At 42.4% G+C, this 14,409-nt stretch overlaps 2 protein-coding genes across 4 annotated transcripts in view; one reads left to right on the forward strand and one right to left on the reverse strand.

Annotated features, from left to right (window-relative positions):
• ZNF215 (zinc finger protein 215) overlaps positions 1-10,422 on the reverse strand; it is a 246,610-nt gene extending 236,188 nt beyond the window's left edge. For 2 of the 3 annotated variants that reach the window (XR_009009153.1, XR_009009152.1), the window contains exon 1: positions 10,266-10,422. The gene's annotated coding sequence lies outside the window, so the exon portion shown is untranslated. Of the gene's footprint in view, positions 1-8,265; positions 8,535-10,265 lie in introns of those variants that run through there. The other variant, XR_009009154.1, reaches the window with a different exon arrangement.
• A 151-nt stretch (positions 10,423-10,573) lies between these two features.
• MRPL17 (mitochondrial ribosomal protein L17) lies at positions 10,574-12,022 on the forward strand. The gene is made up of 3 exons (XM_007172832.2): positions 10,574-10,796; positions 11,112-11,180; positions 11,566-12,022. Exons 1-3 carry the CDS (start codon positions 10,623-10,625, stop codon positions 11,839-11,841), a joined length of 519 nt encoding a protein of 172 aa, XP_007172894.1. The 5' UTR covers positions 10,574-10,622; the 3' UTR covers positions 11,842-12,022.
• Positions 12,023-14,409: the final 2,387 nt, after the last annotated feature.

Genomic DNA, 14,409 nt, shown 5'->3' on the forward strand with positions numbered 1-14,409 from the left:
ACGCTAAGGCTGCTGCTGCAGCCACCAAGAACCCTGTGTGCAAGCACAGGTCACTATCCACGCCTCCCCTCCCGGGAGCCTGCACAGCCCACCAGTGCCAGGATCCCGTGATCCAGGGACAACTTCCCCGGGAAAACACACAGCACACCTCAGGCTGTTACAACGTCACTCCAGCCTCTGCCGCTGCAGGATCGCCCTGCATTCCGTACCCCTCCCTCTCTCAGGCCTGAGTGAGCCAGAGCCCCATAATCGGCTGCTACTTTAACCCCGTCCTGTCTGAGCAAAGAACAGATGCCCTCAGGTGACCTACATGCTTAGGCAGGGCCAGATCCAAAGCTGAACCCCAGGAGCTGTGTGAAAAACAAAGAGAAAGGGAAATCTCCCCCAGCAGCCTCAGAAGCAGCAGATCAAATCTCCACAATCAACATCTGTGGAATACCTGAATACACAATGAATCATCCCCAAATTGAGGCGGTGGACTTCAGGAGCAACGATATATATATATTTTTCCTTTTTCGCTTTTTGTGAGTGTGTATGTGTATGATTCTTTGTGTGATTTTGCCTGTATAGCTTTGCTTTTACCATTTGTCCTAGGGTTCTGCCTGTCCATTCTTGGGTTTTTATTTGTTTGTTTTTTAGTATAGTTTTTAGCGCTTGTTATCATTGGTGGATTTGTTTTTTGGTTTGGTTGCTCTCTTTCTTTCTTTCCTTTTATTTTTCTTTATTACTTTAAAAAATTATGTTAATAATTCTTTTTTAGTTATTTTAATAACTTTCTTTTCTTTTCCTTCTTTCCTTCTTTCCTTCTTTATTTCTCCCCTTTCTTCTGAGCCATGTGGCTGACAGGGTCTTGGTGCTCCGGCCGTGTGTCAGGCCAGTGCCTCTGAAGTGAGAGAGCCGAGTTCAGGACATTGGTCCACCAGAGACCTCCCGGCTCCACATAATATCAAATGGCGAAAGCTCTCCCAGAGATCTCCAGTTCAATACTAAGCCCCAGCTCCACACACGACCAGCAAGCTACAGTGCTGGACACCCTATGCCAAACAACTAGCAAGACATGAACACAACCCCACCCATTAGCAGAGAGGCTGCCTAAAATCATAATAAGGTCACACACAGCCCAAAATACACCATCAGACATGGACCTGCCCACCAGAAAGACAAGATCCAGCCTCATCCACCAGAACACAGGCACTAGTCCCCTACACCAGGAAGCCTACACAACCCACTGGACTAACCTTAGCCACTGGGGGCAGACACCAAAAACAACAAGAAATATGAACCTGCAGCCTGTGAAAAGGAGACTCCAAACACAGTAAGTTAAGCAAAATGAGAAGACAGAGAAACACACAGCAGATGAAGGAGCAAGGTAAAAATCCACCAGACCAAACAAATAAAGAGGAAATAGGCAGTCTACCTGAAAAAGAATTCAGAGTAAGGACAGTAAAGATGATCCAAAATCTTGGAAATAGAATGGAGAAAATACAAGAAAAGTATAACAAGGACCTAGAAGAACTAATGAGCAAACAAACAATGATGAACAACACAATCAATGAAATTAAAAATTCTCTAGAAGCCATCAATAGCAGAATAACTGAGGCAGAAGAACAGATAAGTGACCTGGAAGATAAAACAATGGAAATAACTACCACAGAACAAAGAAAAAAGAATGAAAAGAAGTGAGGACAGTCTGAGAGACCTCTGGGACAACATTAAAAGCACCAACATTCGAATTATAGGGGTCCCAGAAGAAAAAGAGAAAAAGAAAGGGACTGAGAAAACATTTGAAGAGATTATAGTTGAAAACTTCCCTAACATGGGAAAGGAAATAGTTAATCAAGTCCAAGAAGCGCAGAGAGTACCATACAGGATAAAACCAAGGAGAAACACACCAAGACACATATTAATCAAACTATCAAAAATTAAACACAAAGAAAAAATATTAAAAGCAGCAGGGAAAAACAACAAATAATATACAAGGGAATCCCCATAAGGTTAACAGCTGATCTTTCAGCAGAAACTCTGTAAGCCAGAAGGGAGTGGCAGGACATATTTAAAGTGATGAAAGGGAAAAACCTACAACCAAGATTACTCTACCCAACAAGGATCTCATTCAGATTCGACGGAGAAATTAAAACGTTTACAGACAAGCAAAAGCAAAGAGAATTCAGCACCACAAAACCAGCTTTACAACAAATGCTAAAAGAACTTCTCTAGGCAGGAAACACAAGAGAAGGAAAAGACCTACAATAACAAACCCAAAACAATTAAGAAAATGATAAAAGGAATATACATATTGATAATTACCTTAAATGTAAATGGATTAAATGCTCCAACCAAAAGACACAGGCTGGCTGAATGGATACACAAACAAGACCCATATATATGCTGTATACAAGAAACCCACTTCAGACCTAGGGACACATACAGACTGAAAGTGAGGGGATGGAAAAAGATATTCCATGCAAATGGAAATCAAAAGAAAGCTGGAGTAACAATTCTCGTATCAGACAAAATAGGCTTTAAGATAAAGACTATTACAAGAGACAAAGAAGGACACTATATAATGATCAAGGGATTGATCCAAGAAGAAGATATAACAATTGTAAATATTTATGCACCCAACATAGGAGCACCTCAATACATAAGGCAAATGCTAACAGCCATAAAAGGGGAATCGACAGTGACACAATCATAGTATAGGGGACTTTAACATCCCACTTTCACCAATGGACAGATCATCCAAAGTGAAAATAAATAAGGAAACACAAGCTTTAAATGATACATTAAACAAGATGGACTTAATTGATATTTATAGGACATTCTACCCAGAAACAACAGAATACACGTTCTTCTCAAGGGCTCATGGAACATTCTCCAGGATAGATCATATCTTGGGTCACAAATCAAGCCTTGGTAAATTTAAGAAAATTGAAATCGTATCAAGTATCTTTTCCGACCACAATGCTCTGAGACTAGATATCAATTACAGGGAAAAATCTGTAAAAAATACAAACACACGAAGGCTAAACAATACACTACTTAATAACCAAAAGATCACTGAAGAAATCAAAGAGGAAATCAAATATAACTAGAAACAAATGACAATGAAAACATGACGACCCAAAACCTATGGGATGCAGCAAAAGCAGTTCTAAGAGGGAAGTTTATAGCAATACAATCCTACCTCAAGAAACAAGAAACATCTCAAATAAACAACCTAACTTTACACCTAAAGCAATTAGAGAAAGAAGAACAAAAAAACACCGAAGTTAGCAGAAGGAAAGAAATCATACAAGATCAGATCAAAAATAAATGAAAAAGAAATGAAGGAAACAATAGCAAAGGTAAGTAAAACTAAAAACTGGTTGAGAAGAAAAACAAAACTGATAAACCATCAGCCAGACTCATCAAGAAAAAAAGGGAGAAGACTCAAATCAATAGAATTAGAAATGAAAAAGGAGAAGTAACAACTGACACTGCAGAAATACAAAGGATCGTGAGAGATTACTACAAGCAACTATATGCCAATAAAATGGACAACCTGGAAGAAATGGACAAATTCTTAGAAAAGCACAACCTTCCAAGACTGAACCAGGAAGAAACGAAAATATGAACAGACCAATCACAAGGACTGAAATTCAGACTGTGTTTAAAAATCTTCAAACAAACAAAAGCCCAGGACCACATGGCTTCACAGGCAAATTCTATCAAACATTTAGAGAAGAGCTAACATCTATCCTTCTCAAACTCTTCCAAAATATAGCAGAGGGAGGAACACTCCCAAACTCATTCTACGAGGCCACCATCACCCTGATACCAAAACCAGAAAAAGATATCACAAAGAAAGAAAACTACAAGCCAATATTACTGATGAACATAGATGCAAAAATCCTCAACAAAATACTAGCAAACAGAATCCAACAGCGCATTAAAAGAATCATAAACCATGAGCAAGTGGGGTTTATCCCAGGAATGCAAGGATTCTTCAATATACGCAAACCAATCAATGTGATACACCATATTAACAAATTGAAGGATTAAAAACCATATGATCATCTCAATAGATGCAGAAGAAGCTTTCGACAAAATTCAACACCCATTTATGATAAAAACCCTCCAGAAAGTAGGCATAGCGGGAACTTGCCTCAACATAATAAAAGCCATATATGACAAACCCACAGCCAACATCATCCTCAATGGTGAAAAACTGAAACCATTTCCACTAAGATCAGGGACAAGACAAGGATGCCCACTCTCACCACTATTATTCAACATAGTTTTGACAGTTTTAGCCACAACAATCAGAGAAGAAAAAGAAATAAAAGGAATCCAAATAGGAAAAGAAGTAAAGCTGTCACTGTTTGCAGATGATATGATATGATACATAGACAATCCTAAAGACGCTACCAGAAAACTACTAGAGCTAATCAATGAATTTGGTAAAGTAGCAGGATACACAATTAATGCACAGAAATCCCTTGCATTCCTATACACTAATGATAAAAAATCTGAAAGAGAAATTAAGGAAACACTCCCATTTACCACTGCAACAAAAAGAATAAAATACCAAGGAATAAACCTACTTAAGGAGACAAAAGACCTGTATGCAGAAAACTATAAGACACTAATGAAAGAAATTAAAGATGATACAAACAGATGGAGAGATATACCATGTTCTTAGATTGGAAGAATCAACATTGTGAAAATGACTATACTACCCAAAGCAATCTACATATTCAATGCCATCCCTATCAAACTACCACTGGCATTTTTCACAGAACTAGAACAAAAAATTGCACAATTTGTATGGAAACACAAAAGACCCCGAATAGCCAAAGCAATCTTGAGAAAGAAAAATGGACCTGGAGGAATCAGGCTCCCGGACTTCAGACTGTACTACAAAGCTACATTAATCAAGAGAGTATGGTACTGGCACAAAAACAGAAATATAGATCAATGGAACAGGATAGAAAGCCCAGAGATAAACCCATGCACATATGGTCACCTTATTTTTGATAAAGGAGGCAAGAATATACAATAGAGAAAAGACAGTCTCTTCAATAAGTGGTGCTGGGAAAACTGGACGGCTACATATAAAAGAATGAAATTAGAACACTCCCTAACACCATACACAAAAATAAATGCAAAATGGATTAAAGACCTAAATGTAAGGCCAGACACTATCAAACTCTTAGAGGAAAACATAGGCAGAACACTTTATGACATAAATCACAGCAAGATCCTTTTTGACCCACCTCCTAGAGAAATGGAAATAAAAACTAAAATAAACAAATGGCACCTAATGAAACTTAAAAGCTTTTGCACAGCAAAGGAAAACATAAACAAGATGAAAAGACAACTCTCAGAATAGGAGAAAATATTTGCAAATGAAGCAACTGACAAAGAATTAATCTCCAAAATATACAAGCAGCTCATGCAGCTCAATATCAAAAAAACAAACAACCCAATCCAAAAATGGGCAGAAGACCTAAATAGACATTTCTCCAAAGAAGATATACAGATTGCCAAAAAACACATGAAAAGATGCTCAACATCACTAATCATTAGAGAAATACAAATCAAAACTACAATGAGGTATCACCTCACACCGGTCAGAGTAGCCATCATCAAAAAATCTACAAACAATAAATCCTGGAGAGGGTGTGGGGAAAAGCGAACCCTCTTGAACTGTTGGTGGGAATGTAAAGTGATACAGCCACTATGGAGAACAGTATGGAGGTTACTTAAAAACTAAAAATAGAACTACCATATGACCCAGCAATCCCACTACTGGGCGTATACCCTGAGAAAACCATAATTCAAAAAGAATCATGTACCACAATGTTCACTGCAGCACTATTTACAATAGCCAGGACATGGAAGCAACCTAAATGTTCATCGACAGATGAATGGATAAAGAAGATGTGGGACATATATACAATGGAATATTACTCAGCCATAAAAAGAAACAAAATTGAGTTATTTGTAGTGAGGTAGATGGACCTAGAGTCTGTCATACAGAGTGAAGTAAGTCAGAAAGAGAAAAACAAATACCATATGCTAACACATATATATGGAATCTAAAAAAAAAAAAAAATGGTTCTGATGAACCTAGTTGCAGGGCAGGAATAAACAGGTAGACATAGAAAATGGACTTGAGGACATGGGGCGGGAGGGTGAAGCTGGGGCGAAGTGAGAGTAGCATGGACATATATACACTACCGAATGTAAAATAGTCCGTTGGTGGGAAGCAGCAGCATAGCACAGGGAGATCGGCTCAGTGCTTTGCGATGACCTAGAGGGGTGGGATAGGGAGGATGGGAGGGAGGCTCAAGAGGGAGGGGATATGGGGACGTGTGTATGCATGTGGCTGATTCGCTCTGTTGTGCAAGAGAAACTAACATAGTATTGTGAAGCAATTATACTCCAATAAAGATCTTTTTAAAAATATAAATAAATAAATCTAATTTTTAAAAAAAGTTGGCTTGGGGTCCAGTCGACAATTGCTTTTCACCATCATCATTAAATCGCTGATTGAACACTTGCTGAGCTCCCTGTACAGGCTCCCAGGACATTGCTTCATGAAGGCATCAGTAGAAGAGGATGCAGTTATTTCAGAGTAAAGAAGAAAGCTTGTTTTTCTATTTACAATAGTTCTGACACCAAAGCAATTATCCTAGTCCCAAAATCTCTCAAAGCCAGTGGGCACCAAGGGTTGGGAGGTAGACGTAGCCTGGCCCAATGCAAGCATAAGGAGGTGAATTTTCTGTAAAGAATTTTAAAATAGTAATAAAACTAACTAAAAGTCAATCTGATTTTTATCACATTGCATGACTATGCTAAACAGTGTTAGTGATATAATAACCCTCAAAGAAAAATCTTTTGTTGGTCTAAGTTCTAAACAATTGATATGGTTACTGTTGCATTAAAATAAAATACATGTAAGCTTCAAACTATCACTTTTTAAAACTAATCCACTAAAACATTTTATTCCACATGCAAGTTAATTTGGAAAACTATCAGTTACATAGTCAGATTCGGCCACATGTATTATTTTTCATAGTATTGATAAATTCATAACAATTTGTGATCTTTCAAGCTCACTTCAGGCACATTTTGTACCTCCAACCCTTGTGGTAGAACACAGCCCTGCTTCTAAAACTATAAATTTAAAATGAACAGTCCTAGTTGTATGAGATTTTTCTTTCCTGAGTTGTTTTTGTTTTAAGGTGAGGTTTCAGATGATATTAACCAGACACAAAAGTATCTACAAACAGCCAGAATATGCCTTGAACAACATACAGTAAGACACCAAGGTTTAAAATGGTTCCTTGAACATCAATCCTCAAAAACTGTAGAGAAAGCCATTAACTATGCACCAACAAAATGTAAAGAAACTGACATAGACAAAAAGAATTAAGTTTGAATACTGCCAGGAGAACAAACAAGAGATGATGATCTTGAAGCAGGAGACAGATGGGACCCCAGGGGCAAATGGTCAAAGTTCATTCCCTGTGGACCAATACTCCAAGACGGAAATAACAAGACAATTGAGAGAGGAGGCTGGGCCCTGCCCAGATAGAAGGTAAGAGACCACATATTTCTCATTCTTGGCGTCAGGAGACCTCTCCGACTACATATGCACAGAAAGGCTCCTTGGAGGCCGAAAGGGGAGTGATGCTAACTGATGCCAACTGATGCTCACTACCCATAGGCCTCTTCGGTAGAATCTATCTTGGTTAAGAGATGCGTGTGCATACATGGGAAGATCCTGAGATACACCCAATATGGACTCTGAACCAGACAAACCAAAATGATTGGCCAAAGGAAACACAGAAGAAATGCCCCATAAAAGTGATTTAAACTGCCACAAGGGCGCGGCTCTCTGAGCCCACCCGTGTGTCTATCCACATGTACTGTACTTCTTTTTTTCCTAATAAATACTTTATTTGTTTCACTACTTTCCATCTTTGTGGAAATTTTTTTTCTGCAAAGCCATAGGGCCAGGGCCTTGTAACTGACCACTGGTCTAGTGGCTAGGATTCGGCACTCTCACCACCGCGACCCGACCTCAATCACTGGCCGGTAACTGAAACCCTGCTTCAAGCCGCTGCAGGCCGAGGCCACCCTAGATCAGCCTCACATAACCAAAAAAATAAATACGAACAATGTTTGACGCTGTACATTTTGACCAAATGGACATTCCTTTTCTTTTTTTTTTTTTATTATTATTATTTTAATTAATTAATTTATTTATGGCTGTGTTGGGTCTTCGTTTCTGTGCGAGGGCTTTCTCCAGTTGCGGCAAGCGGAGACCACTCTTCATCGCGGTGCGCGGGCCCCTCACTATCGCGGCCCCTCTTGTTGTGGAGCACAGGCTCCAGATGCGCAGGCTCAGTAATTGTGGCTCACGGGCCCAGTCGCTCCGCGGCATGTGGGATCTTCCCAGACCAGGGCTCGAACCCGTGTCCCCTGCATTAGCAGGCAGATTCTCAACCACTGCGCCACCAGGGAAGCCCGACATTCCTTTTCTAAAGCAATAGGTCAAATAACACCAGTGTCAATGTTCATTTTCTCTGACTTTTGCAAAGAAGAAAATCTTCCCAAGTTTTTACCAGTAGAAATTTATGATGAATTTTCTGATGACGATGTTACAGTGAAATGTGGAGATAACTGAAAGCTGCAAGAATCGATCCCAAAGAAACAAGACACAGACAGTATTGTAATTTCTGGAATTTATTGTGAAGTGTGGTTTGTATAAATTTCTGCCAACATATACATATGTTTAAGACTTTTCCTATTTGCATGTATGTTGCTTCAGACAAAAGAAACTTTTCAAAATTAAAATTAGCAAGAGGTGTTCTCTGGTCACCTAAGAGGAAGACAGAATGACAAATCTAAATATGCTTTCTAACAAACATGAATATGTGTCTAGGGCTTCTGTAACAAAGTGTCACAAACAGAGCAGAAATTTACTGTCTTGTAGTTCTGAAGGCTAGAAGTCCAAAATCAACCTGTCAGCTAGGCCATGCATTCTCTGAAGGATCTAGGGAAGAATCTGTTCCATATCTTGCTCTTAGCTTCTGATGTTTGCCAGAAATCCTTGGCTTGCAACTAGGCAACTCTAATCTCTGCCTTCCCGGTCACATGGCATTCTGTGTGTCTCTGTCTCTCCACAGGTGTTCTTTTTATAAGGCCATCAGAAACTTTGGATTAGGCACCCACCCTAATCCAGTATGACCTCATCTTAACTAATTACATCTGCAAGGACCCTATTTCCAAATAAAGTCACATCATGAGGTACTGGGTGAGGGAGATGCAGGCTATATGGGGGTGGGGTAGGTCTTAGCATATCTTTTTTGTGTGGCGGACATATCTGAATCCGTAACAAAGAGCAATTTTGACTAGGTCGTTGCAAATCGGCAGACACTAAGGCTCAAAACCAGAAACTATAATGTTCTGTTCATTACTTTAACACATAAATGCATAGGTATGGTTTTCCCGTTTTAAAATAAAAAAACACACTGATGTAATTTAAAAGTATTAGCCCATTATTTTTCCTTGGAGTGTGGTAATTCTTCTAGAACCGGGATGATTATATGTACTTTCTGAACTAAAAATGCCACCTGCCATATCAGTAAACAAAGGATGTTGCAGCCATCAGCCACTACAGCCACCCCGGACAGCACACCCTGAGGAGACTCAGGATGAGAAAACACAGGATACTGGTCCCAAATAGCTGAGGTGCAGATCAAAAGAATGATTTCAGTGAGCCCAGATTCTTGCATCGTCTCATACATAGAAAAGCGCTAAATTCCTTAACCTGAGATGTCTGGTTTTCTTTTATGAACAGTAGTTTTTTGGTGCTCCAACTACCTGGTCTTTGCTGCAAAAACTCCTATGTATCCTGGTCCCCACGCCACCCCACCCCCACCCCTTGCCTCTTCAGAGCAGCCTCTCAAAGTTATCTGAGCTGCTGTGTCCCCGGCTTAAGTCCTCAGTTTTGTCTGACAAATAAAACATAACTCTCAACTTTTATGTTGTGCTTTTTTTCAGTCAACAACTTAAACCAAAGAAAATTTTCACCACCTGCGTTTCTTTCATATCATTGTTATCCCACTCATTTCACCATTACTACTGAAAACAATATTCTTTTTAAAATGATACGCTCAGGGTGCGGGACGCGCGGCGCCTCAGGGAGGGCAGGGCAGCCAGCCTGAGGGACCAGGACCCCGCCAGGCACTTTCCCCTCAGGTACTCACTTTTCTAGCCGACACCAGGCGGACCTTGCCAGCGCCCTACCGGCCACAAGACGAATGACGCAGCACCAGAGAAACCAGACAGCCGGGTCACTCCACACCAGGGGGCGCCTGGTTCCCCGGCCGACAGGGAGCGTTCCCGGAGGCCAAACCCCACCAGGCTCGCTTCCCCTGGAAGAAGTCAACGCCCCTTCCCCGCCCTCCCCCAGGCTGCCAACGAGGCAGGCTCTGATACACATGCGCAAACACGTCCACCACGCACCAAGTATGGCGCATGCGTCCTCTAAGCTCCGCCTCTCCGCCTCATCTATCCTGGAGTTTCCAGTTCCGGCCTCACAGAGGCTGGAAGAAGTTGGGAACATGCGGCTGTCGGTCGCCGCTGCCATCTCTCACGGCCGCGTATTCCGCCGCCTGGGCCTTGGTCCCGAGTCCCGCATCCACCTGCTGCAGAACTTGCTCACGGGGCTGGTGCGACACGAACGCATCGAGGCGTCATGGGCACGCGTGGATGAGCTGAGGGGCTACGCGGAGAAGGTGAGGGGCGGGACCCTCTTGTTCCTCTCGCCGGTCTGGCCTGGGGAGGCGGGATCCGGCTGGAGTTGGGGAAGAATTGGGACCGCCCTGGTAAGCTGTGCCCGAAGGCTGATTCCCCTAATACAGTGAGCTGAACCTACTCCTCCGGCCCCTCTCATTGAAGACTGCTTAGGGCTGCGGAGTTAGAGGTTGCCTGAATTGGCGAGATGCTTTGCTAGTGTATGAAATGAGTAGATTGAAGTCCGGCATTTAAGGAGTAAGATTGACGGCCTCCTCTCTTGCTGGGGTTGGGTCAGTGATGTTATGTCCTCACAGCTCATCGACTGTGGGAAGCTGGGAGACACCAACGAACGAGCCATGCGCATGGCTGACTTCTGGCTCACGGTGAGTGCATCCTGTCTGCCTCCCAAATCTCATCCTTTGCTCCCTAAGTGGGAGGGGGTTGTTAGAGGAAAGGGAACTGGGCAGAATTAAGATAAGGCACAGGCTTATGGACAAATGTGAACTAAATTAGAGATCTGTGTCCTAAGTTGAATTCAGTGTGAATCTCAATCTGCACAACTGCCTGTAACTGATCCACTCTGTAATTTTGACTCTACCACATCAGAGGGTGAGGGAAGGTGTGTGTGTGTGTGTGTGTGTGTGTGTGTGTGTGTGTGTGTGTGTGTGTGTGTGTGTGTTTGGACCCTACCTTTGGGAGTGCTGAAAGTTAAATGTCTCTGCGGTGGTGCCTGACTCTGCTGTCTCCTGGATAACTCTCCCCTTCCAGGAGAAAGACTTGATCCCAAAGCTGTTTCACGTACTGGTCCCTCGGTACCAAGGTCAGAATGGGGGCTACACGAGAATGCTGCAGATCCCAAATCGGAATAAGCAGGATCGGGCCAAGATGGCAGTGATCGAGTATAAAGGGAACTGCCTCCCACCCCTGCCCCTTCCTCACAGAGACAGCAACCTCACACTCCTAAACCAGCTGCTTCAGGGGCTGCGGAAGGATCAGGAAGCAAGCACCCACAGCTCCCACACAGTTCAAACACCAGAGATTTAACTGGAGCCAAAGGGTATGTGGCCCTCATCAGTGCCCATGATCCACAGGCCTTGGGAGCTCTTTTAATCTCTAAGAAGAACTGGAGCTTGAGTTGTAAAATGAACTGTCTGATTGGAGCCCAAAACCTTCTGGGAGCCAGATAACCCTCTCTTTGCACAATAGATAAAATTCATTGTATGAATATATGTAAACTGATTTTTTTTTTTCCCCTCCCCTTGGGATTTCTGGAGAATGAGAACTAGCCACATGCTTGGTCTGTGTGGGATAGTAAATTCATGGTGTATGTTTCTGGTTCTTAAATCTGGGTTGGGTTGGGTTAGCACAGTTTTGTTTTTTTTTAATGCTACATTATATGAGGTATGTATCCTGTAATTCCAAACTAGCCCCCAGAAGTGATTGAGTTTTGATATCTAGCATAGAGACTGAGCCCCAGGGATTTCTTAGAGAAGGATTACCTCCTGACAGGGGTGGGAGGGTGAACATCTAGAAGCGAACTTTCTGTAATAATCTGGTACTCTAGGAACCTACAAGGTTCCATTCCTCTGTTTCTGGACAGGATCACATATTACCCTTAAGTGTTCACCTCAAGCCCCGAATAGGCCTCAGAGGAGAGGACCTGAGAACTCAGATGTACGACCACCCTGGCCAAGGGAGTGGAAGTGTTCAGCAGAGGATGTTGACTCCTTCCTCTTGGGGTGGGAGTGGAAGGGTGAAGGAGAGGGTTGAAGTGGGAGGAAGATTAGGAAGTTAAACCTGTGGGAATTTCCTGGAAGTTTTCAATCTGGGCCTCTCCGGGAACTCGGAAAAAGGAAATCCGGCTTAAGAATGGTCAGGGCATGTGAAAAGTAGGAAGTTCCTTTATGTGCACTAGTTACTGTGAAGCCAGACTTGGCCCAGGCAGGCTGCCCATCCCTCACACTCAGGCTTGACAGGGGTGATAGTCGTGGGAGGACTTGGAGCCATCATCCCTGCATGAACACGTGACAGCAGGGCCTAGAAAATCCCATCTTTCTAGTAAAGTGGAAAAAACAGATTTTTATCTTAGGTCAGACCTACAGAGGGTGTTTGGCCCACCAAACCCATCCACTGTCTGAGATAATGAGGGTGTGGGTGGAGGGGTCACTGGTCTAGCAGACAGATATTAGCTTCAGTGAAAGAGCTATTCTGGTACTATTTCAGTACAGCTGCCCTAGTCTGAGACTCATCTGCTCCCAACAGGGATCTCATCTCTTTTACTCTACTCCAGTTGGTCTTTCACACTATTGCCAGAAAGCTCTTTCTGACATTATATTTTGAGTGACATATAGTAGACACTCAAAACATTTATTGAATAAACCTACAACTCTGAATGCTTCTCTAAAAAAATTTGCCCTCTTTCTGTCTTTTTGATACGAACATTCACCTCAGCCAGATGTCTTGGAGTCATCCTTGACTTCTAGAGAAAGCTCTTTCCTTAAAATTAAAACCACATCTTTAAGTAACGGTTAACAGGTGAGTTATGGCTGGACTCTCACAGCTTTTCCTCCTGGAGCCCAGAAATATAACTTCCTTTGGGGCTTTCAGTAGTTCCCTAAGTGCTTATTCAGCATCTGCTAGTACCCAGCATCATTTTAGGCACTAGGGATATACCAGTTTAACAAGTGTCAGCCATATGTCGGGCCCTGGGCTAGATACTGGGATATAGAAATGAGAAGAAACAGGCTTTGCCATCAAGGAGCTCAGAGTCTAATGGGCCACTTCTACTGCCACAGTGGTCTCAAGAGACACTGCATCCCCTTTAATATTTTGGAGCACATGAATCCTAGAACGTTTACTAAAGGCTCAGGGATTAACACAAGGGAAATAAACAACAATGTAGCAGTTTTACTAATCTGGCCTATAAATGGTAACTCTTCACCGAAATTGGTGGAATATGCCCCCAAGTCCATCCAGGCAGCTCTTTAATAAATTCCAAACTTCCAAGAGAGACCTGGATACACTGAAATTCCCTCTTACTTTCAAAGGTTCACTGTTCAGGCCCCAGTTCTTCACTACAAGGTTCACAGTTCATGCCCATTCCCCTCAAAATGTAACAAATTTCCTCTAGCCTCAATAGATCAGTGACACAGTGTAAGCCCAAGATCTAGAGGAGACACAATTGCAGAAGTCAGAGACTGTTTCCTTACATTCATCTTCTGCAGTCAAATTAGCACATCATGTGGATTTTATCAATCTGCAGACACCTCTCCCTAGTCTGAGATCCAAGACATCCCTATCCTGGATTACTGCAACAGCCTCCTAACTTGCCTCCCTCCCCACTGCAGCCATGGTGATAGGAATCTGCTGTCTTAATTCTCTGCTTGATGGTCTCCAGTGGCTCTTCTCTTCCTGTAGGGAAAGAGTCCAGATTGCTTACCATGACTCCCCTTGGTGAGTAGGCACCTGCTCGTTGCTCCAGCTTCTTCCCTTGCCTCTAATTTTATGCTCCAGAGGCTTGGAAGGCCTTATTTTGACTGTTTCCCTATGCAGGTCTCTCCCTAACACCTTCTGTTCATCTACTACCCAGAAAACCCTCCCCCTTTTACCTAC

This window comes from Balaenoptera acutorostrata, chromosome 9 (assembly GCF_949987535.1).
Source record: "Balaenoptera acutorostrata chromosome 9, mBalAcu1.1, whole genome shotgun sequence".
Lineage (NCBI taxonomy): Eukaryota > Metazoa > Chordata > Mammalia > Artiodactyla > Balaenopteridae > Balaenoptera > Balaenoptera acutorostrata.